The sequence below is a fragment of the Passer domesticus genome, chromosome 33 (genome assembly GCF_036417665.1).
Source record: "Passer domesticus isolate bPasDom1 chromosome 33, bPasDom1.hap1, whole genome shotgun sequence".
NCBI lineage: Eukaryota > Metazoa > Chordata > Aves > Passeriformes > Passeridae > Passer > Passer domesticus.
This window is the reverse complement of record NC_087506.1, coordinates 409,408-433,510: the sequence shown is the minus strand read 5'-3', so window position 1 is coordinate 433,510 and position 24,103 is coordinate 409,408. Positions and strand designations below refer to the sequence as shown.

The 24,103-nt window shown below is 46.5% G+C and overlaps 4 protein-coding genes and 2 long non-coding RNA genes across 7 annotated transcripts; 2 read left to right on the top strand and 4 right to left on the bottom strand.

The window, feature by feature from the left end:
- The first annotated feature begins 310 nt into the window (after positions 1-310).
- On the top strand, positions 311-5,676 carry LOC135288602 (ABC transporter F family member 4-like). Its single transcript, XM_064401966.1, has 2 exons — positions 311-3,947; positions 5,577-5,676. Exon 1 carries the CDS (start codon positions 1,741-1,743, stop codon positions 3,688-3,690), a length of 1,950 nt encoding a protein of 649 aa, XP_064258036.1. The 5' UTR covers positions 311-1,740; the 3' UTR covers positions 3,691-3,947; positions 5,577-5,676.
- A 935-nt stretch (positions 5,677-6,611) lies between these two features.
- On the bottom strand, positions 6,612-7,361 carry LOC135288540 (uncharacterized). Its single transcript, XR_010351606.1, has 2 exons — positions 7,227-7,361; positions 6,612-6,865 (listed from the first exon to the last, which is right to left on the bottom strand). It is a non-coding gene; the product is annotated as an uncharacterized LOC135288540 (long non-coding RNA).
- A 2,236-nt stretch (positions 7,362-9,597) lies between these two features.
- Positions 9,598-15,441, bottom strand: PAGR1 (PAXIP1 associated glutamate rich protein 1). The gene is made up of 3 exons (XM_064401836.1): positions 15,230-15,441; positions 11,699-11,845; positions 9,598-9,942 (listed from the first exon to the last, which is right to left on the bottom strand). Exons 1-3 carry the CDS (start codon positions 15,439-15,441, stop codon positions 9,630-9,632), a joined length of 672 nt encoding a protein of 223 aa, XP_064257906.1. The 3' UTR covers positions 9,598-9,629.
- LOC135288539 (uncharacterized) lies at positions 11,853-13,988 on the bottom strand. The gene is made up of 3 exons (XR_010351605.1): positions 13,598-13,988; positions 12,369-12,674; positions 11,853-12,326 (listed from the first exon to the last, which is right to left on the bottom strand). It is a non-coding gene; the product is annotated as an uncharacterized LOC135288539 (long non-coding RNA).
- Positions 15,442-15,594: 153 nt separating the features above from the next.
- LOC135288564 (uncharacterized) lies at positions 15,595-19,442 on the bottom strand. The gene is made up of 2 exons (XM_064401951.1): positions 19,267-19,442; positions 15,595-16,263 (listed from the first exon to the last, which is right to left on the bottom strand). The coding sequence occupies exons 1-2, from the start codon at positions 19,414-19,416 to the stop codon at positions 15,757-15,759; spliced, it is 657 nt and encodes a 218-aa protein (XP_064258021.1). The 5' UTR covers positions 19,417-19,442; the 3' UTR covers positions 15,595-15,756.
- A 66-nt stretch (positions 19,443-19,508) lies between these two features.
- VKORC1 (vitamin K epoxide reductase complex subunit 1) lies at positions 19,509-22,488 on the top strand. 2 transcript variants are annotated; one of them, XM_064401953.1, is made up of 4 exons: positions 19,509-19,708; positions 20,624-20,733; positions 21,665-21,893; positions 22,457-22,488. In XM_064401953.1, exons 1-3 carry the CDS (start codon positions 19,554-19,556, stop codon positions 21,889-21,891), a joined length of 492 nt encoding a protein of 163 aa, XP_064258023.1. In that variant the 5' UTR covers positions 19,509-19,553; the 3' UTR covers positions 21,892-21,893; positions 22,457-22,488. The 2 variants fall into 2 exon arrangements, with proteins under 2 accessions (XP_064258023.1, XP_064258022.1); XM_064401952.1 differs by lacking the exon at positions 22,457-22,488 and having other exon boundaries at positions 19,513-19,708; positions 21,665-22,012.
- The last annotated feature ends 1,615 nt before the right edge of the window (positions 22,489-24,103 follow it).

Below are 24,103 nucleotides of genomic sequence, written 5' to 3'. Positions count from 1 at the left end.
AGAGGGAAATTGGGGTGAAAAAGGCGGAAAACGGGGAAAAAGCGGAGGAAAATTGGGTGAAAATGGGGAAAATGGGGGGGTGAGGAAGAGGAGGGGAAGGAAAATGGGGAAAAAACGGAAAAAATTGGGAAAAATTGGGGGGAAAAGGGGAAAATTGGGAGTGAAGAGGAAGAGGAGGAAGAGGAGGAGGAAATTGGGGGGGAAAATGGGAAAAATTGGGAGAAAATGAGGAAAATGGAGAGCAAGGAAGAGGGGAGGGGAAAATGGGGGGGAAAATGAGGAAAAATTGGGGGAAAATGGGACAAAAATGAAAAAAATTGAGAGTGAGGAAGATGAGGAGGAGGAGAGGAAGAAAACTGGGGAGAAAAAGGGGGAAATTGGGGAAAAATCAGAAAAATCTGGGAAAACCGGGGAGGAAAGGGACAAAAATGAGGAAAAAATGGGGGAAAATGGGAAAAAAAGGAAGAAAATTGAGAGTGAGGAAGAGGAGGAGGAAGAGGAAGAAGAGGAGATGAAGAAAATTGGGGCGAAAAAGGGAAAAATTGGGGAAGAGTCAAAAATGTCCGGGAAAAAGGGAGAAAAGGAGGAAAAAACGGGGAAGAATTGGGGGAAAAAGGAGGAAAATTGAGAGTGAGGAAGAGGAGGAGGAAGATGAGGAGGGGGAGGAAGATTCAGACTGGGAGAGTGGGGAAAAAAACGGAAAAAAATGGGAAAAAGCAGCAAAAAGTGGCAAAAAACGGGGCCAAAAAAGGGGAAAATGGAGAGTGAGGAAGAGGAGGATGAGGAAGAGGAAGATTCAGATTGGGAAAATGGGAGAAAAACGGGGAAAAATGGGAAAAAAACAGGAAAAGCCATGAAAAATCCCCAAAAACGGCCAAAAATGGGGCCAAAAAAGGGAAAATTGAGAGTGAGGAGAGGAGGAGAAAGATGAGGAAGATTCAGACCAGGAAAATGGGAGAAAAACGGGAAAAAATGGAAAAAAACCTGAAAAAGTGGCCAAAAATGGGGCCAAAAAGGGGGAAAATGGAGAGTGAGGAAGAGGAGGAGGAAGATGAGGAGGAAGATGAGGAGGAGGAAGATTCAGACTGGGAAAATGGGAAAAAAACAGGGAGAAGTGGGAAAAAAACAGGAAAAGCCATGAAAAAATCCCCAAAAACGGCCAAAAATGGGGCCAAAAAAGGGAAAACGGAGAGTGAGGAAGAGGAGGAGAAAGATGAGGAAGATTCAGACCAGGAAAATGGGAGAAAAACGGGAAAAAATGGAAAAAAAAACCTGAAAAAGTGGCCAAAAATGGGGCCAAAAAGGGGAAAATGGAGAGTGAGGAAGAGGAGGAGGAAGATGAGGAGGAAGATGAGGAGGAGGAAGATTCAGACTGGGAAAATGGGAAAAAAACAGGGAGAAGTGGGAAAAAAACAGGAAAAGCCATGAAAAAATCCCCAAAAACGGCCAAAAATGGGGCCAAAAAAGGGAAAATTGAGAGTGAGGAAGAGGAGGAGAAAGATGAGGAAGATTCAGACCAGGAAAATGGGAGAAAAACAACGGGAAAAAATGGAAAAAAACCTGAAAAAGTGGCCAAAAATGGGGCCAAAAAGGGGAAAATGGAGAGTGAGGAAGAGGAGGAGGAAGATGAGGAGGAAGATGAGGAGGAGGAAGATTCAGACTGGGAAAATGGGAAAAAAACAGGGAGAAGTGGGAAAAAAACAGGAAAAGCCATGAAAAAATCCCCAAAAATGGGCAAAAATGGGGCCAAAAAGGGGAAAATGGAGAGTGAGGAAGATGAGGAGGAAGATGAGGAAGATTCAGACTGGGAAAATGGGAGAAAAACGGGAAAAAAATGGGGAAAAACCTGAAAAAGTGGCCAAAAATGGGGCCAAAAAGGGGAAAATGGAGAGTGAGGAAGAGGAGGAGGAAGATGAGGAGGAAGATGAGGAGGAGGAAGATTCAGACTGGGAAAATGGGAAAAAAACAGGGAGAAGTGGGAAAAAAACAGGAAAAGCCATGAAAAAATCCCCAAAAATGGGCAAAAATGGGGCCAAAAAGGGGAAAATGGAGAGTGAGGAAGATGAGGAGGAAGATGAGGAAGATTCAGACTGGGAAAATGGGAGAAAAACGGGAAAAAATGGGAAAAAACCTGAAAAAACTGCCAAAAACGGGGCCAAAAAAGGGAAAATGGAGAGTGAGGAAGAGGAGGATGAGGAAGATGAAGAGGAAGATGAAGAGGAAGATTCAGATTGGGAAAATGGGAGAAAAAGGGGAAAAAATGGGAAAAAAACAGGAAAAGCCATGAAAAAATCCCCAAAAACGGCCAAAAATGGGGCCAAAAAAGGGAAAACGGAGAGTGAGGAAGAGGAGGAGGAAGATGAGGAAGATTCAGACCGGGAAAATGGGAGAAAAAGGGGAAAAAATGGGAAAAAACCTGAAAAAACGGCCAAAAACGGGGCCAAAAAAGGGAAAACGGAGAGTGAGGAAGAGGAGGAGGAAGATGAGGAGGAAGATGAGGAGGAGGAAGATTCAGACTGGGAAAATGGGAGAAAAACGGGAAAAAATAGGAAAAAAACAGGAAAAAATGTGAAAAAATCCCCCAAAACAGCCAAAAATGGGGCCAAAAAGGGGAAAATGGAGAGTGAGGAAGAGGAGGAGGAAGAGGAGGAGGAAGATGAGGAGGAGGAAGATTCAGACCGGGAAAATGGGAGAAAAAGGGGGGGAAATGGGAAAAAAGCAGGAAAAAAGGAGCAAAAAATGACCAAAAATGGGGTAAAAAAAGCAAAAATGGAGAGTGAGGATGATGAGGAAGAGGAGGAAGAGGAAGATGAAGATTCAGATGAAGATTCAGACAGGAAAAATGGGAGAAAACCAGGAAAAAATGGGAAAAAATCCCAAAAAATGGACAAAAATGGGGCGAAAAAAGCAAAAATGGAGAGTGAGGAAGAGGAGGATGAAGATGAGGAGGAAGACGAGGAAGAGGAAGATGAAGAGGAAGATTCAGATGGGAAAAATGGGGAAAAAACGGGAAAAACCATGAAAAAATCCCCAAAAATGGCCAAAATTGGAGCAAAAAAAGCAAAAATGGAGAGTGAGGAAGAGGCGGATGAAGATGAGGAGGAAGATGAGGAAGAGGAAGATGAAGAGGAAGATTCAGATGGGAAAAATGGGAAAAAAATGGGAAAAACCATGAAAAAATCCCCAAAAATGGCCAAAATTGGGGCAAAAAAAGCAAAAATGGAGAGTGAGGAAGAGGAGGATGAAGATGAGGAGGAAGACGAGGAAGAGGAAGATGAAGAGGAAGATTCAGATGGGAAAAATGGGGAAAAAACGGGAAAAACCATGAAAAAATCCCCAAAAATGGCCAAAATTGGAGCAAAAAAAGCAAAAATGGAGAGTGAGGAAGAGGCGGATGAAGATGAGGAGGAAGATGAGGAAGAGGAAGATGAAGAGGAAGATTCAGATGGGAAAAATGGGAAAAAAACGGGAAAAACCATGAAAAAATCCCCAAAAATGGCCAAAATTGGAGCAAAAAAAGCAAAAATGGAGAGTGAGGAAGAGGCGGATGAAGATGAGGAGGAAGATGAGGAAGAGGAAGATGAAGAGGAAGATTCAGATGGGAAAAAATGGGAAAAAAACGGGAAAAACCATGAGAAAATCCCCAAAAATGGCCAAAATTGGGGCAAAAAAAGCAAAAATGGAGAGTGAGGAAGAGGAGGAGGAAGAGGATGAAGATGAGGAGGAAGAAAAGCCCAAAAAATCCTCGAAAATCCCCAAAAAACCCCAAAAAATTCCCGGGAGTTCCTCGGGCTCGGATTCCGAGGATTTGCCGCTGGCGAAATGGGCGGAAAAAACGGAAAAAACGGGAAAAACGAGCGCGGGAGGAAGAGGAGGAGAGGAGGAGGAAGAGGAGGAGGAAGGACCGGGAGGAAGAGCAGGAGGAAGAGTGGTGGAGGCGCGGGAAGGTGAAATTGGGGGGAAATTTGGGGTTTTTGGGAAAATTTGGGATTTGGGGATTTTTTGGGGAATTTTTTGGGAAAATTTGGGGGAAATTTGAAGAAAATTTGAGGATTTTGGGGAAAATTTTGCGGAATTTTTGGGGGGATTTGGGATTCTGGGATTTTTGGGTGATTGTGGGGGGAAAATTGGGGGAAAATTTGGAGGGAAATTTGGGAATTTTGGGGGAAATTTGGGATTTTGGGAGGAAATTGGGGAAAATTTGGGGAATTTTGGGGGAAATTTGGGATTTTTATTTTATTTTTGGGGGAAATTTGCGAATTTTTGGGGAAAAATTTGGGATGTGAAGAAATTTTGGGAATTTTGGGGGAAATTTGGGGAAAATCTGAGGATTTTGGGGAAATTTTGGGGGTTTTGTGGGGGTTTTGGGATTTTGGGGGATTGTGGGAGAAAATTGGGGAAAATTTGGGAATTTTGGGAATTTTATTTTAATTTGGGGAAAATTTGGGGGGAAATTTGGGAATTTTAGGGGAAATTTGGGATTTTTGGGGAAATTTTGGGGGAAATTTGGAGAGAATTTGAGGATTTTGGGGAAAATTTTGGTTTTTTGGGGATTTTTTGGTTTTTTTGGGGGGATTTTGGGATTTTTTGGGGATTGTGGGGGAAAATTGGGGAAAATGTGGGGAATTTGGGGAAAATTTGAGATTTTTATTTTATTTTGGGGGAATTTGGAGGGAAATTTGGGGAAAAAATAGGGAATTTTGGGCAAAATTAGGAAATTTGGGTGATTTGGGATTTTTGGGGGAAAATTGGAATTTTTTTTTAATTTTGGGGGAAAATTGGGGAAAAATTGAGATTTCTCGGGGGATTTTGGGATTTTTGGGGAATTTCAGGACTTTTGAGGAGGATTTTGGGGAAGAAGTGAGGAAAATGTGGAGATTTTGGGGAAAATTTGGGGATTTTTAGGAGGTTTTGAGGAGCATTTTGGGGATATTTTGGGGGAAATTCTTGGGATTTTTTTTTAGGGATTAGGGAAGAATTTGGGGATTTTGGGGGGCATTTTGTGCTTTTTTTGGAAAATTTGGGGGAAATTTGGGAATTTTGGGTGGATTTGGGGAAATTTGGTTTTTGGGAAATATTTTTTAAATTTTTTTTGTGGACAATTGGGGATTTTTGGGGGGATTTGGGGAAATTTGGGGGGTTTTGGGAGGAATATTGTGAGAAAATTTGGGATTTTGGGGGAAATTGAGGAGATTTTGGGTGGAATTTGGGGATTTTTTGGGGGAGCTTTGAGGAATATTTGAGGGGATTTTGGGGCATTTTGGGATTTTTGGGGGTGTCAGGGTGGATTCCAGCGAATTCTTGGGAGGATTTTTGGGGGATTTGGGTGAAATGTTGTGAAATTTTGTGATTTTGGTGAAATTTTGTGGAATTTTTATGAAATTTTGAAGAAATTTGGGACGAATTTATGAAACTTCACTTTATTTTCCCCAAACCCGAGACAATCCCACAAACCCTTCCCCAGTTCCTCCGAAATTCCCCCAAAATTCCCGAATTTTCCCCTCAATTTCCCGCCAATTCCCTCTGGTGGGCGTGGCTTCCCAAGCCCCGCCCCTCACTCCAAGCCCCGCCCCCAGGACCCCCCGGAAGTGGCGCGGCTGAAGCGATACCTCCGGGCCGCTGGGGGGCGCCCTAACTACAAGCAGCTCTTCCGGAAGTGCCGGAGCCGCCGCGAGGTCCTGGAGGCGCTCAGGGGCGCCCTGCGCGATCTGGGGCTCCCGCGGTACCCGCGATTTTGTGGGTGAAATCCGGGGATTTTGGGGTTTTTGGGGGGGTTTTGAGGGGGTTTGGGGGGGATTTGAGGGGGTTTTGAGGGGGTTTGGGGGGGTTTTGGGGGGGTTTGGGGCGCGAGACGGGCCCAGAGCGGGGCGGGACTCGATGGTACGGGAGGGGGGTTGGGGGAAAATTGGGAAATTTGGGGAAAATTGGGAAAATTTGGGGGGATTTGGGGGAAAATTGGGAATTTGTGAGGAGATTTTGGGGGAAATTGGGAATTTTTGGGGAGATTTTGGGGAAAACTGAGAATTTTCGGGGGGATTTTGGGGAAAATTGGGAATTTTGGGGGAATTTTGGTAAAAATTGGAAATATTTGATATTTTGGGAAACATTGGGAATTTTTCAAGAGATTTGGGAAAAATGGGGAATTTTTGAGGAGATTTTTGGGGAAAATTGGGAAAACTTGGGGAAAATTGGGAAAACTTGGGGAAAATTGGGAATTTTTGAGGATATTTTGGAAAAAAAATTGGGAATTTTTGGGGAAAATTGGGAATTTTCGGGGGGATTTTGTGGAAAATTGGGAATTTTGGGGGGGATTTTGGGGAAAATTGAGAATTTTGGGGGAAAATTTGGGAATTTTGGGTGGATTTTGGTAAACATTGGAAATATTTGAGATTTTGGGAAACATTGGGAATTTTTCAAGAGATTTTGGGGAAAATGGGGAATTTTTGAGGAGATTTGGGGGAAAATTGGGAATTTTTGGGGGATTTTGGGGAAAATTGGGAATTTCTGAGGAGATTTTGAGAAAAGTTGGGAATTTTTGAGGAGATTTGGGGGGAAAATTGGGAATTTTTGGGGGATTTTGCGCGGGATTTTGGGTGGTTTTTGGGGTAGAATTGCACAATTTTTAAGCGGATTCTGGCAGAATTTTGGACTTTTGGGGTGGAATTTTGGGATTTCGGGTCCATTTTGGGATTTGGGCCCCGTTTTAGGTGGATTTTGGTGGGATTTTGGGTAAAATTTGGGCATTTTCAGCAGGATTTTGGGCAGATTTTTGGGTAAAATTTTGTTAATTTGAAGGGGATCCTGCCGGAATTTTGGGGGTTTTGGGGTGAAATTTTGGGATTTCGGGTCCATTTTGGGATTTGGGCTCCATTTGGGGTGGATTTTGGTGGGATTTTATGAGGATTTTGGGTAAAATTTGGCCATTTTCAGCAGGATTTCGGGCGGATTTTTGGGTAAAATTCCGTGATTTTGAAGGGAATCCTGGCGCAATTTTTTTATTTTTGGGGTGGAATTTTGGGATTTCGGGTCCGTTTTGAGATTTGGGCCCCGTTTTGGGTGGATTTTGGAGGGATTTTGTGAGGATTTTGGGTAAAATTTGGGCATTTTTCGTGGGATTTCGGGCGGATTTTTGGGCAGCATTCCGCGATTTTGAAAGGGATCCTGGTGGTATTTTTGTATTTTTGGGGTGGAATTCTGGGATTTCGGGTCCGTTTTGGGATTTGGGCCCCCGTTTTGGGTGGATTTTGGGCGGATTTTGGCCTTTTCCAGGCGCCCCCCTCCCTGGCCCGCTGCCGCCGCCTCGGCCGCCGCCGCGAGGAAAAAGCCGAACTCGCCGCCCTCGACGCCGCCAACATTTTACCCGGTAAAAACCCCCAAAAACCCCAAAATCCCCAAAAATCCCCCCAAATTCCTCACTTTTAACCCCTCCCCTTCCGTGCCCAGCGCGATCCCGACGGAGAAACCCCGAAACGGCCCCGAAATCGCCGCCCAGATCGCCCCTCCCCCCCCCCGGACTGGTCGCGGCTCCGCGGCATCGTCAGCTCCGACAGCGAGTGAAGGGATTGGGGGCTTGTTTTGGGGGGTTTTGGGGGGAATTCGGGGGGTTTTGGGGTTTTTGCACTCGGGGTTTGCGCTGTAAATTTGCTATGAAAATAAAGTATGTTGTTGTAAAAGTTGTTGTAAAAGTCGCTGTGAAAATGGCAAAAATTCCCCAAATTACCCCAAAAATCGCTGTAAAAATCCCTAAAATCACCCAAAAATCACCCTAAAAATAAGCCAAAATGCATCATAAAAAGCCCAAAAGTCACCCCAAAAATCGCTGTAAAAATCCCAGAAATTCACCCCAAAAATCGCTGTAAAAATGCCAAAAATTGACCCAAAAATTGACCCCAAAAAACAGCCAAAATTCACCATAAAAATCCCCCAAAATTGCAGTAAAAATCTCAAAATTGACCCAAAAAATCACCCCAAAAATCACCATAAGAATCCCAAAAATCACCCCAAAAATCACTGTAAAAATTCCTAAAATCACCCTAAAAATCAGCCAAAATCACCATAAAAATCCCAAAAATCACCCCAAAAATTGCTGTAAAAATCCCAAAAATTGACCCAAAAAATCACCCCAAAAATCACCATAAAAATCCCAAAAATCACCCAAAAATCACTGTAAAAATCTCAAAAATCCCCAAAAATTGCCCCAAAAAAATCCCCAAAAATTCCCCAAAAATCAACCTAAAGATCCAAAAAAATCGCCCCAAAAATCGCCCCAAAATTGCCCCAAAATCGCCCCTCCCCCCCGGACTGGTCACAGCTCCGACAGCGAGTGAAGGGAGCGGGGGCTTGTTTTGGGGGGAATTCGGGGTTTTGGGGGTTTTTTGCACTCGGGGTTTGCGCTGTAAATTTGCTATGAAAATAAAGTATTGTTGTTGTAAAAGTTGTTGTAGAAATCGCCGTGAAAATGGCAAAAATCGCAGTAAAAATTCTAAAAATTGCCCAAAAATCATGTAAAAATCCCCAAATTCAGCCCAAAAATTGCTGTAAAACTCCCCAAACCATCCCATAAATTGCCCAAAAAATCACCATAAAATCCCCAAATTCAGTGCAAAAAATTGCCATAAAAACCCAAAAATGACCCAAAATCAGCCTAAAAATCACAAAATCACCCAAAAAATCACCATAAAAATCCCCAAATCACTCAAAAATTGCCAAGAAATTGGCCCAAAATTGCCAAAAATCACCCAACAACCACCACAAAATCCTCAAAATTAGCCCAAAAATCACCATAAAAATCCAAAAAAATCACCAGAAAATCATCCAAAAATCAATGTAAAAATCCCGAAAATTACACCAAAAAAATCACCTTAGAAATAGTCAGAATCATCCAAACATCAATGTGAAAATCACCCGAAAATCAGTGTAAAAATCCCCAAAAATCACCCAAAATTCAATGTAAAAACCCCAAAAATCAACGTAAAAATCCCAAAAAAATCACCCAAAAATCAACGTAAAAATCCTGAAAATCACTCAAAAATCAATGTAAAAATCCCCAAAATCACCCCAAAAATCAATGTAAAAATCCCGAAAATCATCCGAAAATCACCCAAAAAATCAATGTAAAAATCCCCAAAATCACCCAAAAATCAACCTAAAAATCCCCAAAATCATCCAAAAATCACCCCAAAAATCAATGTAAAAATCCCCAAAATCACCCAAAAATCAATGTAAAATCCCCAAAATCATCCAAAAATCACCCAAAAAAATCAATGTAAAAATCCCCAAAAATCACCCAAAAATCAACCTAAAAATCCAAAAATCTCTCAAAAATCAATGTAAAAACCCCAAAAATCAATGTAAAAATCCCCAAAATCAATGTAAAAATCCCCAAAATCACCCAAAAAATCAATGTAAAAATCCCAAAATCACCCCAAAAATCAATGTAAAAATCCCCAAAATCATCCAAAAATCACCCAAAAAATCAATGTAAAGATCTGAAAAATCACCAAAAAATCAATGTAAAGATCCCAAAAATCACCCAGAAATCAATGTAAAAATCCCCAAAACGGCGCCAAATCCCCCCAAACCGACTCAAGCCCAGGAGAGGTGACAATAATTTTAATTTTTGCGTTTTTTCAGAACTTCCTGTGGCGCAGGAAGAGCCCGGGGGCCGCTTGGGGCTCTGGGGGCCCTCGGGGGGGAAGAGGTCGCGGCCCGGTCCTCAGGATCTGCTCCTCCAGCTTCTTGTGGCGCTTCATGTCCGACAGCACCTTGTCCAGGCGCGCCTCGCGCTTCTGCCCGCGGCTCGGCGGCCCTGGGGGGGGAGCACATTCGGGGGGGTGGGGGGCCGATCGCCCCAGAAATCCGCATAAAATCACCCCAAAAATCAGCCCAAAGCGCCCCAAAAATCGGCATAAAATCGCACCAAAAATCAGCTCGAATCGCCCCAAAAATCAGCCCAAAGCGCCCCAAAAATCAGCATAAAATTGCACCAAAAATCAGCCCCAAATTGCCCCAAAAATCGCATAAAATCACCCCAAAAATCAGCATAAAATCACCCCAAAAATCAGAAATAAATCGCCCCAAAAATCAACTCGAATCGCCCCAAAAATCAGCCCCAATCGCCCCAAAAATCAGCACAAAATCGCCCCAAAAATCAGCTCGAATCGCCTCAAAAATCAGCCCCAATCACGCCAAAAATCAGCATAAAATCGCCGCAAAAGTCAGCCCAAATCGCCCCAAAAATCAGCCACAATTGCCCCCAAAAATCGGCATAAAAATCACCCCAAAAATCAGCCCGAACCGCCCCAAAAATTGGCATAAAATCGTCCCAAAAATCAGCCCCGATCGCCCCAAAAATCAGCATAAAATCACCGCAAAAATCAGCCCCAAATCGCCCCAAAAATCAGCTTGAATCGCCCCAAAAATCAGCTCAAATTGCCCCAAAAATCAGCCCAAATCGCCCCAAAAATCAGCTCAAATTGCCCCCCAAAAATCAGCCCAAATCGCCCCAAAAATCAGCTCGAATCGCCCCAAAAGCAGCCCAAATCGCCCCAAAAATCGGCATAAAATCGCCCCAAAAATCAGCTCAAACCGCCCCAAAAATCGGCATAAAAATCACCCCAAAAAGCAGCCCCAAATCGCCCCAAAAATCAGCCCCAATCGCCCCAAAAATCAGCCCGAATCACCCCGAAAATCAGCCCCAATTGCCCCAAAAATCAGCCCCGATCGCCCCAAAAATCAGCCCCAAATTGACCCAAAAATCAGCCCCAAATTGACCCAAAAATCAGCTCAAATTGCCCCAAAAATCAGCCCCAATCGCCCCCAAAAATCGGCCCGAAGTTACAACGGGAATGGCGGAAAAATCGGCTGGAAATTCCCAAAGTTACCCAAAATCGGCATAAAATCATCGTAAAAATGTCCCAAAATCAGCCCAAAATTAGATAAAAATTGACCCAAAAATCGGCATAAAATCACCATAAAATTGTACCAAAATTAGCTAAAAATCAACCCAAAGTTACCCAAAAATCGGTAGAAATCATTGTAAAGATGTCCCAAATCAGCCCAAAATGAGATAAAAATTGACCCAAAAATCGCCATAAAATCGCCGTAAAAATGCCCCAAAATTAGCTAAAAATCAACCCAAAATTACCCCAATATCGGCATAAAATTTTCGCAAAAACGCGCCAAAATCAGCCAAAAATCACCACAAAGTTACCCAAAAATCAACATAAACTCAACTCAAAATTGTCCCAAAATTAGCTAAAAACCACCCAAAATCACCCAAAATTGCCCCAAAATCATCCAAAAATCGACCCCAAAATTGTCCTAAAAATCCACAAAACCACCCAAAAAATTGTCCCCAAAATCACCCCAAAATCAGCCAAAAAAATCACTGTAAAAATCACCCAAAACTGCCTTAAAATTGCCCCAAAAATTGTCCCTAAAAATCCACAAAATCACCCTAAAAATCACCCCAAAATCAGCCAAAAAATCGCTGTAAAAATCACCCAAAATTGCCCCAAAAATCACCTAAAAATTGACCCAAAATTGTCCTAAAAATCCACAAAACCACCCAAAAAATTGACCCAAAAATCTCCCCAAAACCAACAAAAACCCCCAAAAATTACCCCAAAAAAACCCAAAAATATCCTCAAAAAAACCCCAAAACCACCGAAAATCCCCCCAAAAAGCCCCAAATCACCCCCAAAAAGCCCCAAATCCCCCCAAAAGCCCCAAAAAGCCCCAAATTTGGGTTTTTTGTACCTGGGGCGCGGCGCTCGGTCGATGAGGGCGGGGTTGGGGGGGAGGGGGCTCGTCGTCAAAGTCGAATTCCGTGGGGGGAGGGGGCCTGAAAAATGCAAATTTTGGGTTAAAATCCAACAAAAATCCATCCCAAACCTTCCTGACTCCGCCTAAAACCCTCAAAATCCCTTTAAAATCCCCCAAAATCCCTCTAAATCCGACCTAAACCTGCCTAAATCCATCAAAATCCATCCCAAACCTTCCTGAATCCGTCCTGATCTTCCCAAATCCGTCCTAAAACCCCCAAAATCTCTTTAAAATCCCCCAAAAATCCATCCTAAACCTTCCCAAATCTGTCCTAAAACCCCCAAAAATCTCTATAAATCCCCCCCAAAATCCATCCTAAATCTGCCAAAATCCATCCCAAATCCCCCAAAATCCCTCAAAAATCCCTGCTAAATCCATCCTAAACCTGCCTAAATCCAGCCTAAATCTGTCCTAAACCTTCTGAATCCATCCCAAATCCAGACTAAACCTTCCAAAATCCATCCCAAACCTTCCTAAATCCACCAAAATCCATCCCAAACCTTCCTAAATCCATCCTAAACCTTCATGAATCCATCCCAAACCTTCCTAAATCCATCCTAAATCCCCCAAAATCCATCCTAAACCTTCATGAATCCATCTTAAACCATCCTAAACCTTCCTAAATCTACCAAAATCCATCCCAAATCCGTCCTAAACCTTCCAAAATCCATCCTAAATATTCCTAAATCCATCCTAAACCTTTCTAAATCCAGCCTAAATCCCCCAAAATCCATCCTAAACCTTCCTAAATCCATCCTAAATCCCCCAAAATCCATCCTAAACCTTCCTAAATCCATCCTAAATCGCCCCAAAATCCATCCCAAACCTTCCTAAATCCCATCCCAAACCTTTCCTAAATCCACCAAAATCCATCCCAAACCTGCCTAAATCCATCCCAAACCTTCCTAAATCCATCCTAAACCTGCCTAAATCCATCCTAAATCCCCTAAAATCCATCCGAAATCCCCCAAAATCCATCCTAAATCCTCCTATTTCCCTCTGAAATGGCCCCCAAAATGGCTCCAAATCCCCCTAAAATGGCCCAAAAATCCGCCCGAAAATCGCTAAAAATCCCCAAAAATCGCTCAAAAATCCACCCAAAAAATCCCCAAATTCATCCCAAAGTTACTTTTCCTCGCGGAGGGGGTGGGCGGGGGCTGGCGCCGGGGTCCCCGGGCAGCTCGGGCAGGCTGGGGGGCTCGGGCGTGGGGGCAGGCGGTGCGGCAGCGGAACGTTCCGGAGCGGCAGGAGCCCAGACCCGCCCTGAACCCCCAAAATCCACCCAAAAACTTCCAAAATCCATCCCAAACCTTCCTAAATCCATCTTAAACCTTCCTAAATCCATCCTAAATCCCCCAAAATCCACCCCAAACCCTGCCTAAATCCATCCCAAACCTGCCTAAATCCATCCTATATCCCTCAAAATCCACCCCAAACCTTCCTAAATCCATCCTAAACCCCCCAAAAATCCATCCCAAACCTTCCTAAATCCATCCTAAACCTGCCTAAATCCATCTCAAACCTTCCTAAATCCATCTATATCCCTCAAAATCCATCCCAAACCTTCCTAAATCCATCTTAAACCTTCTAAATCCATCCTAAACCTTCCAAAATCCATCCTAAATCCCCCAAAATCCATCCTAAACCTTCCTAAATCCATCCCAAACCTGCCTAAATCCATCCTAAATCCCCCAAAATCCATCCTAAACCTTCTAAATCCATCCTAAACCTTCCTAAATCCATCCTAAATCCCCCAAAATCCATCCCAAACCTTCCTAAATCCACCAAAATCCATCCCAAACCTTCCTAAATCCATCCTAAACCTGCCTAAATCTATCCTAAACCTGCCTAAATCCATCCTAAATCCCCTAAAATCCATCCGAAATCCCCCAAAATCCATCCTAAATCCGCCTATTTCCCTCTGAAATGCCCCAAAATGGCTCCAAATCCCCCTAAAATGGGCCCAAAAATCCGCCCGAAAATCGCTAAAAATCCCCAAAAATCGCTCAAAATCCACCCAAAAAATCCCAAATTCATCCCGAAGTTACTTTTCCTCGCGGAGGGGGGTGGGCGGGGGCTGGCGCCGGGGTCCCCGGGCAGCTCGGGCAGGGCTGGGGGGCTCGGGCGTGGGCAGGCGGCGCGGCAGCGGAACGTTCCGGAGCGGCAGGAGCCCAGAACCCGCCCCCAACCCCCAAAATCCACCCCAGGCCTTCCTAAATCCATCCCAAACCTTCCTAAATCCATCCTAAACCTTCCTAAATCCACCAAAATCCATCCCAAATCCATCCTAAACCTTCCTAAATCCATCCCAAACCTTCCTAAATCCATCCTAAATCCCTCAAAATCCATCCTAAACCTGCCTAAATCCATCCCAAACCTTCCTAAATCCATCCCAAATCTGCCTAAATCCCATCCCAAACCTTCCTAAATCCATCCCAAACCTTCCTAATCCATCCTAAACCTTCCTAAATCCATCCTAAATCCATCCTAAATCCACCCCTAAACCTTTCCAAATCCTCGATTTTCCCTCTGAAATGGCCCCAAAATGGCTCCAAATCCCCCTAAAATGGCGCCCGAACCACCCAAAATTTCCGGGTTTTTTCCCCCAAATCCCCATTTCTTTCCCCAAAATCCCCGTTTTTCCCCCAGAGTTACTTTTCCTCGCGGAGGGGGTGGGCGGGGCTGGCGCCGGGGTCCCGGGCAGCTCGGGCAGGCTGGGGGGCTCGGGCGTGGGCAGGCGGCGCGGCAGCGGAACGTTCCGGAGCGGCAGGAGCCCAGACCCGCCCCCAACCCCCAAAATCCACCCAAAAACTTCCAAAATCCATCCCAAACCTTCTAAAATCCATCCTAAACCTTCATGAATCCATCCTAAACCTTCCAAAATCCATCCTAAACCTTCATGAATCCATGTTAAACCTGCCTAAATCCATCCTAAATCCCCCAAAATCCACCCTAAACCTTCCTAAATCCATCCCAAACCTGCCTAAATCCATCTCAAATCCCCCAAAATCCATCCTAAACCTTCCTAAATCCATCCTAAATCCCTCAAAATCCATCTTAAACCTGCCTAAATCCATCCTAAATCCCCCAAAATCCATCCCAAACCTTCCTAAATCCATCCACAATGCCCCAAAATCCATCCTAAACCTGCCTAAATCCATCCACAATGCCCCAAAATCCACCCTAAACCTGCCTAAATCCATCCACAATGCCCCAAAATCCATCCTAAATCCTCCTATTTCCCTCTGAAATGGCCCCAAAATGGCTCCAAATCCCCCTAAAATGGCCCAAAAATCCGCCCGAAAATCGCTAAAAATCCCCAAAAATCGCTCAAAATCCACCAAAAAATCCCAAAAAAATCCCAAAAAAATCCCCAAAAAATCCCAAATCCCCCCAGAGTTACTTTTCCTCGCGGAGGGGGTGGGCGGGGCTGGCGCCGGGGTCCCCGGGCAGCTCGGGCAGGCTGGGGGGCTCGGGCGTGGGCAGGCGGCGCGGCAGCGGAACGTTCCGGAGCGGCAGGAGCCCAGACCCGCCCTGAACCCCCAAAATCCACCCAAAAACTTCCAAAATCCATCCAAACCTTCCTAAATCCACCAAAATCCATCCCAAATCCATCCTAAACCTCCTAAATCCATCCCAAACCTTCCTAAATCCATCCTAAATCCCTCAAAATCCATCCTAAAACCTTCCTAAATCCATCCAAACCTTCCTAAATCCATCCCAAATCTGCCTAAATCCATCCCAAACCTTCCTAAATCCATCCTAAACCTTCCTAAATCCATCCCAAACCTTCCTAAATCCATCCCAAACCTTCCTAAATCCATCCTAAACCTTCCTAAATCCATCCTAAATCCATCCTAAATCCACCCTAAACCTTTCCAAATCCTCGATTTTCCCTCTGAAATGGCCCCAAAATGGCTCCAAATCCCCCTAAAATGGCGCCCGAACCACCCAAAATTTCCGGGTTTTTTCCCCAAAATCCCCATTTTTTTCCCCAAAATCCCCGTTTTTCCCCCCAGTTACTTTTCCTCGCGGAGGGGGGTGGGCGGGGCTGGCGCCGGGGTCCCCGGGCAGCTCGGGCAGGCTGGGGGGCTCGGGCGTGGGCAGGCGGCGCGGGCAGCGGAACGTTCCGGAGCGGCAGGCTGCCGGCGCGCGCGCGATGGCCTCGAAGAGGCGGCGGATCTCGGGGGGCGGCGGCGTCCAGCCCCCGGGGGGCTCGGCGCCCTCCTCCTCCTCCTCGCTCAGGGCGCCCCCCCACTCCTCGTCCGGCGGGTTTGGGGCGAATTCCGGCGGTTTTGGGGAGGTTTGGGGGGGAGCCCGGGGGTTGTTCCGGGGGGGGTTCGGGGCCGCTCCGGGGATTTTGGGGGGGATCTGGGGGGAGGGGTGAGGGACAGGGAGTGCAGGGAGGGGGGGGAGGGGGGGGGCGAGGACATGGGGCTGGGGGGGGGAATTGGGGGGATTTGGGGAAAAATGGGGAATTTTGGGGAAATTTGGGGAAATTTGGGGAGAAAAGGGGGAAAATGTGGGAAATTTGGGGGGAGAAAAAGAGAAATTTTGGGGGGAAATTGGGGAAATTTGGGAGGGGAAATGAGAAAATTTGGGGGAAATGGGGAAATTTAGGGGGAAATTGGGGAAATTTGGGGGGAAAATGGGGAAATTTGGGGGAAAATGGGGAAATTGGGGAGGAAAAATGGAAAAATTTGGGAAAATGGGGAATTTTGGGGGGAAAAGGGGAAATTTGGGGGAAAATGAGAAAATTTGGGGGAAATTTAGGGGGAAAATTGGGGAAATTTGGGGGGAAAATGGGGAAATTTGGGGAAAAATGAGAAAATTTGGGGGAAAATGGGGAAATTGGGGAGGAAAAATGGAAAAATTTGGGAGAAATGGGGAATTTTGGGGGGGAAAAGGGGAAATTTGGGGGAAAATTGAGAAAATTTGGGGGAAATGGGGAAATTTAGGGGGAAAAAGGGAAAAATTTGTGGAATAGCGGCGAAATTTGGGGAGAAAAGGGGGGAAAATTGGGGGAAATTTTGGGGGATAAGGGGGAAAGTTTAAGGAAAATGGAGAAATTTGGGGGGAAATGTTGAAAAACCAGGGAAAGTTGGGTGAAAAAGGGAAAATTTGGGGAAAATTTGGGGGGGAAAAAATGGAAAAATTAGGGAAATTTGGGGGGAAAGTTTAAGGAAAATGAGGAAATTTGGGGGAAAAATTGGGGAAATTTGGGGAGAAAAGGGAGAAATGGGGGAAATTTGGGGGGAAAAAGGAGAAAATTTGGGGGGAAATGGGGAATTTTGGGGGGAAAATTGGGGAATTTTAGAGGGAAAATTGGGGAAATTTTGGGGGAAAAGTTTAAGGAAAAATGAGGAAATTTGGGGGGAAAATGGGGGATTTTTTGGGGAAAAATGGGGAATTTTAAAGTGAAAATTGGGGAAATTTGGGGGGGAAAGGAGGGAAAAGTTAAGGAAAAATGAGGAAATTTGGGGAAAATGGGGAATTTTGGGGGGGGGAAATGGGGAAAAATGAGGAAAAAGGAGAAAAATGGGGAGAAAAGGGAGAAATGGGGGAAATTTGGGGGGAAAAAGGAGAAAGTTTGGGTAAAAATGGGAATTTTGGGGGGAAAATTTGGGGAAATTTGGGGGATAGTTTAAGGAAAAATGGGCAAATTTGGGAAAATTGAAAATTTTGGGGGGAAAAAATGGAAAAATTTGGGAAATTTGGGGAAAATTGGGGAAATTTTGGGGGAGAAAGGGAGGAAATTTGAGAAAAAAAAGGAAATTTGGGGGGAAAAGGGGGAAAATTAGGGAAATTTGGGGAATTTTGGGGAGAAAACAGGGAAAATTGGGGAAATTTGGGGGGAAGTTTAAGGAAAAATGAGGAAATTTGGGGGAAAATGGGGAAATTTGGGGAGAAAAAGGAGAAATGGGGGAAATTTTGGGGGGAAAATGAGAAAATTTGGGGGGAAATGGGGAAATGGGGAATTTCAGAGGGAAATTATAGGGAAATTTTGGGGGGAAAGGGGGAAAAGTGTAAGGAAAAACGAGGAAATTTGGGGAAAATTGGGGAGAAAAAGGCGAAATGGGGGAAATTTTGGGGGGAAAAATGAGGAAATTTGGAGAGAAAAGGGAAAAATTTGGGGAAAATGGGGAATTTTGGGGGGGAAAAGGGAAAAATGGAAGGAGAAAGTGGAAAAATTTGAGAAAAATTGAGGAAATTTGGGGAAAATTATGGAAATTTGGGGGGGAAAGGGAAAAATTTGGGGAAAATTGGAGAATTTTGGGGGGAAAGGGAATAATTTGGGAAAAATGGGGAATTTTGAGGAGAAAAGGGGAGAAAGGGGGGAAATTTGAGAAAAAAGAGAGGAAATTTGGGGAATATATGGGAAAATTAGGGAAATTTGGGGGAAAAGGAAAAAAAATTAGGGAATATTGGAGAAATTTTGGGGAAAAATTTAGGAAAAATAGGGAAAATTGGAGAGAAAATGGGGAAAATTAGGGAAATTTGGGAGGAAAATGGAAAAATTTGGGGAATATTGAGGAAATTTGGGGGAAAGGGAAAAATTTGTGGGGAAAATGGAGAAATTCGTGAGGAAAAAGGAGGAAAATTGGGGGGGAATGGGGAATTTAGGAAGGAAAAGAGAAAAAAATTGGGGGGAAAATGTGTAAAATTGGGGGAAATGGGGAATTTTGGGGGAAAAAAGGGAAAAAATTGGGAAATTTGGGGAGAAAAGGGGGAAATTTGGGAAAATTGGGGATTTGAGGGGGAAAAATTGGGGAAATTTGGGGATTTGGGGAAGAAATTAGGGGGAAATGGGGAAGTTTGGGAAAAACAAGAAAATCAGGGGTTTGGGGGGGGGAAATATGGGGAGAAGATGGGAAAAATAGGGAAATTTGGGGAAAATATGGGAATTTTGAGGTTTAGGGAGAAAATTTGGGGGTTTGGAGGAAAATTTGGGGTATGGGGGGTAAACGAGGGGGAATTGGGATTTGGGGGAGAAAAATCGGGGAAAATTGGGGGTTTGGGGAGAAAAAGAGGGGAATTTTGGGGAAAATTAGGAGAAAATTAGAGATTTGGTGGGGGGGGGAAGAGGGGAATTTGGGAAAATTTGAGAAATTTAAGGGAAAAGGGAAAAATGGGGAGGGGATTTAGGGAAAATTGAAGATTTGAGGGGGGAAAAAGAGATAAATTTTAAGATATGACAGAAAAACTGGGATGGAAAAATCCCAGTTTGCTCCAAGCGCTCCCAGTTTGATCCCAGTTCGCTCCCAGTGCTTTATTTCGCTCCCTGAGGGGATCTCCCACCATTTCCCTCCCCTCTTCCCTCACCCCCCTCAGGCCGCCGCCGCCATCTTGCCCCGTGACGTCACCGCGACCCCTCCCCATCAATTCCCTCCCGTCCCCGCCACCCCCGAGACCCCCGGGAACCCTCCGGGCCTCACTCACCGACCCCCGGCCTTCCCCCGGCGCCTCCGGGGGGCTCCGGAGCGGCGGGGCCGGGGCCGAGCCCTCACTCAGCTCCCCGCCGCCATCTTGGCCGCGCTCCCGCCATTTTTTATTCGCGCCCTTCCTTCCCCACCTCACACCACCGCGCATGCGCAAACGCGAAGAACTACACCTCCCATCAACCACCGCGTCAGAACCGGAAATAGGACAGCACCTTATCGGTGTTGGCCAATCAGCGGAGAGGGGAGGTGGGAGTGGCAGCGGCGCCGCCCAATGGGGGTTGAACGATGGCGGCGGCGCTGCGGGCGGCGCTGTGCGTGGCGGGCGCGGCGCTGTCGCTGTACGCTCTGCATGTGGAACACCAAGCGGCGAGGGACCCGTCGTACCGAGCCGCCTGCGACCTGGGGCCCTCCGTGTCCTGCACCCGGGTGTTCTCCTCCCGGTAAAAGCACCGGGAGTAACGGGAGGAGGAGGGCGGGAACGGGAGTGGGCGGGGCTTGCGTGAGGCGGCGGCCAATGGGGGTGAGGGGAAGGGCGGGCCGCTAGGGGGCGCTGTGGGCGGGGAACGGGAGTGGGCGGGGCTTGCGTGAGGCGGCGGCCAATGGGGGTGAGGGGAAGGGCAGGCCGCTAGGGGGCGCTGTGGGCGAAGGTCGTGAGGGGAAGGGGCGGGGCTTAAAATGGCGGGAGTGGGTGTGGGGGCGTGTCTCTGTTCAGGGGCGGGCTTATGTTAATTAGCTCCATATATGGCATAATGGCAGGCGCTGTATGTCCATATATGGGTGTGAGGGTGTGGCTTGTGCCCATGTATGGTCACAGTGGGCGTGGCTTACATGTTGTGTCTGTATATGTATGTGGAGGCGTGGCTTTGGGTTGCACCATATATGGCCAAGAGGGCGTGGCTTTGTCACACCCATGTATAGCTGTGAAGGCATGGATTAGGCCTGTATTCATGAGGGGGAGTGGCTTGTATCATTTATGACCATATATGGGCATGAAGGAGGTGCTTGTGTCCATATAAGGTCATAAGGGTGTGGCTTGTGTTGCTGTTTCCATATATGGGCATGAAGGTGTGGCTTCTGCTTATCATATTGGGGTGTGGCCATGCTATGTCCATATATGGGCATAGGGGTGTGGTTTAGCCTAGCTATGGCCATATATGGACATGAAGATGGGGAGTGGGTGTGGCTTCTCTAAGGGGGCGTGGCTTACAGCAGCAAAGCACCAATGCAATCTGGGGGTGTGGCTTTAAAACCCCACAAGGGGCGTGGCTTATCCACCTGCACACACCATATATGGGCATGGGGGTGTGTCTGTCTGGGCTGTGGGCGTGTCTTGTGTTGCCACGCCCCTTTTCCAGGTGGGGGCGTGGCCTGGGGCTGGTGGAGCCGGTGCTGGGCGGGGACAGCGCCCTGAACGTCCCCAACGGCGCCATCGGGCTGCTCTTCTACCTGCTGCAGGGGCTGCTGGGTAACCCGGGACCGGGGGGACTGGGACAAACTGGGGGGGACTGGGAGGGGATTGGGGGGGACTGGGACAAACTGGGAGGGGATTGGGGGGGACTGGGACAAACTGGGAGGGACTGGGAGGGGATTGGGGGGGACTGGGAGGGGATTGGGGGGGATTGGGAGTGATTGGGAGGGACTGGGACAAACTGGGAGGGGATTGGGGGGGACTGGGGGGGGGACTGGGACAAACTGGGAGGGGATTGGGAGGGACTGGGGGGGACTGGGACAAACTGGGAGGGGACTGGGAGGGACTGGGACAAACTGGGAGGGACTGGGAGGGACTGGGACAAACTGGGAGGGGATTGGAACAAACTGGAAGGGACTGGGATAAACTGGGGACACTGGGAGGGACTGGGAGGGGATTGGGAGGGACTGGGACAAACTGGGAGGGGATTGGAACAAACTGGAAGGGACTGGGACAAACTGGGAGGGGATTGGAACAAACTGGAAGGGACTGGGACAAACTGGGAGGGGATTGGAACAAACTGGAAGGGACTGGGATAAACTGGGGACACTGGGAGGGACTGGGAGGGGATTGGGAGGGACTGGGACAAACTGGGAGGGGATTGGAACAAACTGGAAGGGACTGGGACAAACTGGGAGGGGATTGGAACAAACTGGAAGGGACTGGGACAAACTAGGGACACTGGGAGGGACTGGGAGGGGATTGGGAGGGACTGGGACGAACTGGGAGGGACTGGGACCAACTGGGGACACTGGGAGGGACTGGGGACACTTTGGGGACACTGGGAATGGGCTGGGGACAAACTGGGGAAACTGGGGACACTGGGAGGGACTGGGGATACTGGTGACCCCTGGGTGACCCCTGGGTGGCCTCTGGGTGTCACTCCGGGGCCACCACGCCCCCCAGTGAGCCCAGTCCCCTCCCGCAGGCACCTGCCGGGGCCGGGCGGCCGCAGTGACGCTGCTGGGGACGTCGGTGGCCTCGGCGCTGGCCTCGCTGTGGCTCGGGGCCGTCCTGCTCTTCGGCCTCAGGGACCTGTGCGTGGTCTGCCTCAGCACCTACGGGGTGAACCTGGCGCTGCTGGGGCTCAACCTGCGCCGCTGGAAACGAGGGAAAGCGCACAAAAACGAGGGAAAGTCGGCCAAAACGGAGTGAAAACACACAAAAATGAGAGAGAATGACCCAAAATGGAGAGAAACTGACCCAAAATAGAGGGAAATCCACCCAAAACGGAGTGAAAATGACCCAAAATGGAGAGAAACTGACCCAAAATGGAGTGAAAAGACACAAAAATGAGAGAAACTGACCCAAAATGGAGTGAAACCGACCCAAAATGGAGGGAAATCCGCCAAAAATAGAGGGAAACCTACCTGAAACCACCCAAAACTGAGAGAAAACAACCCAAAGTGGAGAGAAATGGACCCAAAATGGAGTAAAATCCACCCAAAATGGAGTGAAATCCTCCCAAAATGGAGTGAAACCGACCTGAAACCACCCAAAACTGAGAAAAATCCACCCAAAATGGAGGGAAACTGACCCAAAATGGAGTGAAACCGACCTGAAACCACCCAAAACTGAGAAAAATCCACCCAAAATGGAGGGAAACTGACCCAAAATGGAGGGAAACCGACCTGAAACCACCCAAAACTGAGAAAAATCCAGCCAAAACGGAGTGAAACTGACCCAAAATGGATTGAAACCGACCCAAAATGGAGTGAAACCGACCCAAAATGGAGGGAAACCGACCTGAAACCACCCAAAACTGGGAGAAATCCACCCAAAACGGAGCGAAACTGACCCAAAATGGAGGGAAACTGACCCAAAATGGAGTGAAAACACACAAAAATGAGAGAAAATGACCCAAAATGGAGTGAAACCGACCCAAAATGGAGGGAAACCGACCCAAAATGGAGTGAAACCACACAAAAATGAGAAAAAATGACCCAAAATGGAGAGAAACTGACCCAAAATGGAGGGAAATCCACCCAATATGGAGTAAAGTGACCCAAAACGGAATGAAAACACACAAAATGGAGGGAAACCAACCTGAAACCACCCAAAACGGAGAGAAAACGACCCAAAATGGAGTGAAACCAACCCAAAATGGAGGGAAATCCACCCAAAACGGAGTGAAACCCATCTGAAACCACCCAAAACTGAGAGAAAAAAACCCAAAATGGAGAGAAACCGACCCAAAATGGAGTGAAACCGACCTGCAACCACCCAAAACTGAGAGAAATCCACCCAAAACGGAGCGAAACTGACCCAAAATGGAGTGAAAACACACAAAAATGAGAGAGAACGACCCAAAATGGAGTGAAATCCACCCAAAATGGAGTGAAACGGACCCAAAATGGAGTGAAAACACACAAAAATGAGAAAAAATGACCCAAAATGGAGAGAAACTGACCCAAAATGGAGGGAAATCCACCCAATATGGAGTAAAGTGACCCAAAACGGAATGAAAACACACAAGATGGAGGGAAACCAACCTGAAACCACCCAAAACAGAGAGAAAACGACCCAAAATGGAGTGAAACTGACCCAAAATGGAGTGAAAACACACAAAAATGAGTCAAAATCACCCAAAATGGAGGGAAACCGACCCAAAATGGAGTGAAACGGACCTGAAACCACCCAAAACGGAGAGAAACAACCCAAAATGGAGTGAAAATGACCCAAAACGGAGTGAAACCAACCCAAAATGGAGGGAAACTGACCCAATATGGAGGGAAACCAACCCAAAATGGAGGGAAACTGACCTGAAACCACCCAAAACAGAGAGAAAACGACCCAAAATGGAGTGAAAATGACCCAAAACGGAGGGAAACCAACCTGAAACCACCAAAAATGGAGAGAAATGACCCAAAATGGAGTGAAAATGACCCAAAATGAAGAGAAAACGACCCAAAATGGAGTGAAACCGACCTGAAACCACCCAAAACTGAGAAAAATGCACCCAAAACTGATTGAAACTGACTCAAAATGGAGTGAAAATCCACAAAAAATGAGAGAAAATGACCCAAAATGGAGTGAAAACACACAAAAATGAGTGAAAATCACCCAAAATGGAGTGGAACTGACCCAAAATGGAGTGGAACTGACCCAAAATGGAGTGAAATCAACCTGAAACCACCCAAAACGGAGAGAAACAACCCAAAATGGAGTGAAAATGACCCAAAACGGAGTGAAACCAACCCAAAATGGAGGGAAAATGCCCCAAAACAGAGTGAAACCCATCTGAAACCACCCAAAACTGAGAGAAACCGACCCAAAATGGAGTGAAAACACACAAAAATGAGTCAAAATCACCCAAAATGGAGTGGAACTGACCCAAAATGGAGTGAAATCTGCCCAAAATAGAGTG

What these genes read in the sequence shown, in the direction of transcription:
- LOC135288602 (XM_064401966.1), top strand. Translation starts at nt 1,741, where the DNA reads ATGGGGCCAAAAAGGGGAAAATGGAGAGTGAGGAAGATGAGGAGGAAG.
- PAGR1 (XM_064401836.1), bottom strand. Translation starts at nt 15,441, where the DNA reads ATGGATTTGGGATGGATTTTGGTGGATTTAGGAAGGTTTGGATGGATT. An exon ending in CACCCCCTCCGCGAGGAAAA is followed by an intron (nt 11,846 to 15,229) that starts GTAACTCTGGGG and finishes TGCATTTTTCAG; the next exon opens with GCCCCCTCCCCCCACGGAAT. An exon ending in GGATTTGGGGCTTTTTGGGG is followed by an intron (nt 9,943 to 11,698) that starts GTGATTTGGGGC and finishes GGGCTGATTTTT; the next exon opens with GGGGCGATTCGAGCTGATTT.
- LOC135288564 (XM_064401951.1), bottom strand. Translation starts at nt 19,416, where the DNA reads ATGCGCGGTGGTGTGAGGTGGGGAAGGAAGGGCGCGAATAAAAAATGG. An exon ending in CGGGGGAAGGCCGGGGGTCG is followed by an intron (nt 16,264 to 19,266) that starts GTGAGTGAGGCC and finishes TCCCCCCCCCAG; the next exon opens with CCCCATGTCCTCGCCCCCCC.
- VKORC1 (XM_064401953.1), top strand. Translation starts at nt 19,554, where the DNA reads ATGGCGGCGGCGCTGCGGGCGGCGCTGTGCGTGGCGGGCGCGGCGCTG. An exon ending in ACCCGGGTGTTCTCCTCCCG is followed by an intron (nt 19,709 to 20,623) that starts GTAAAAGCACCG and finishes CCCCTTTTCCAG; the next exon opens with GTGGGGGCGTGGCCTGGGGC. An exon ending in CCTGCTGCAGGGGCTGCTGG is followed by an intron (nt 20,734 to 21,664) that starts GTAACCCGGGAC and finishes CCCCTCCCGCAG; the next exon opens with GCACCTGCCGGGGCCGGGCG.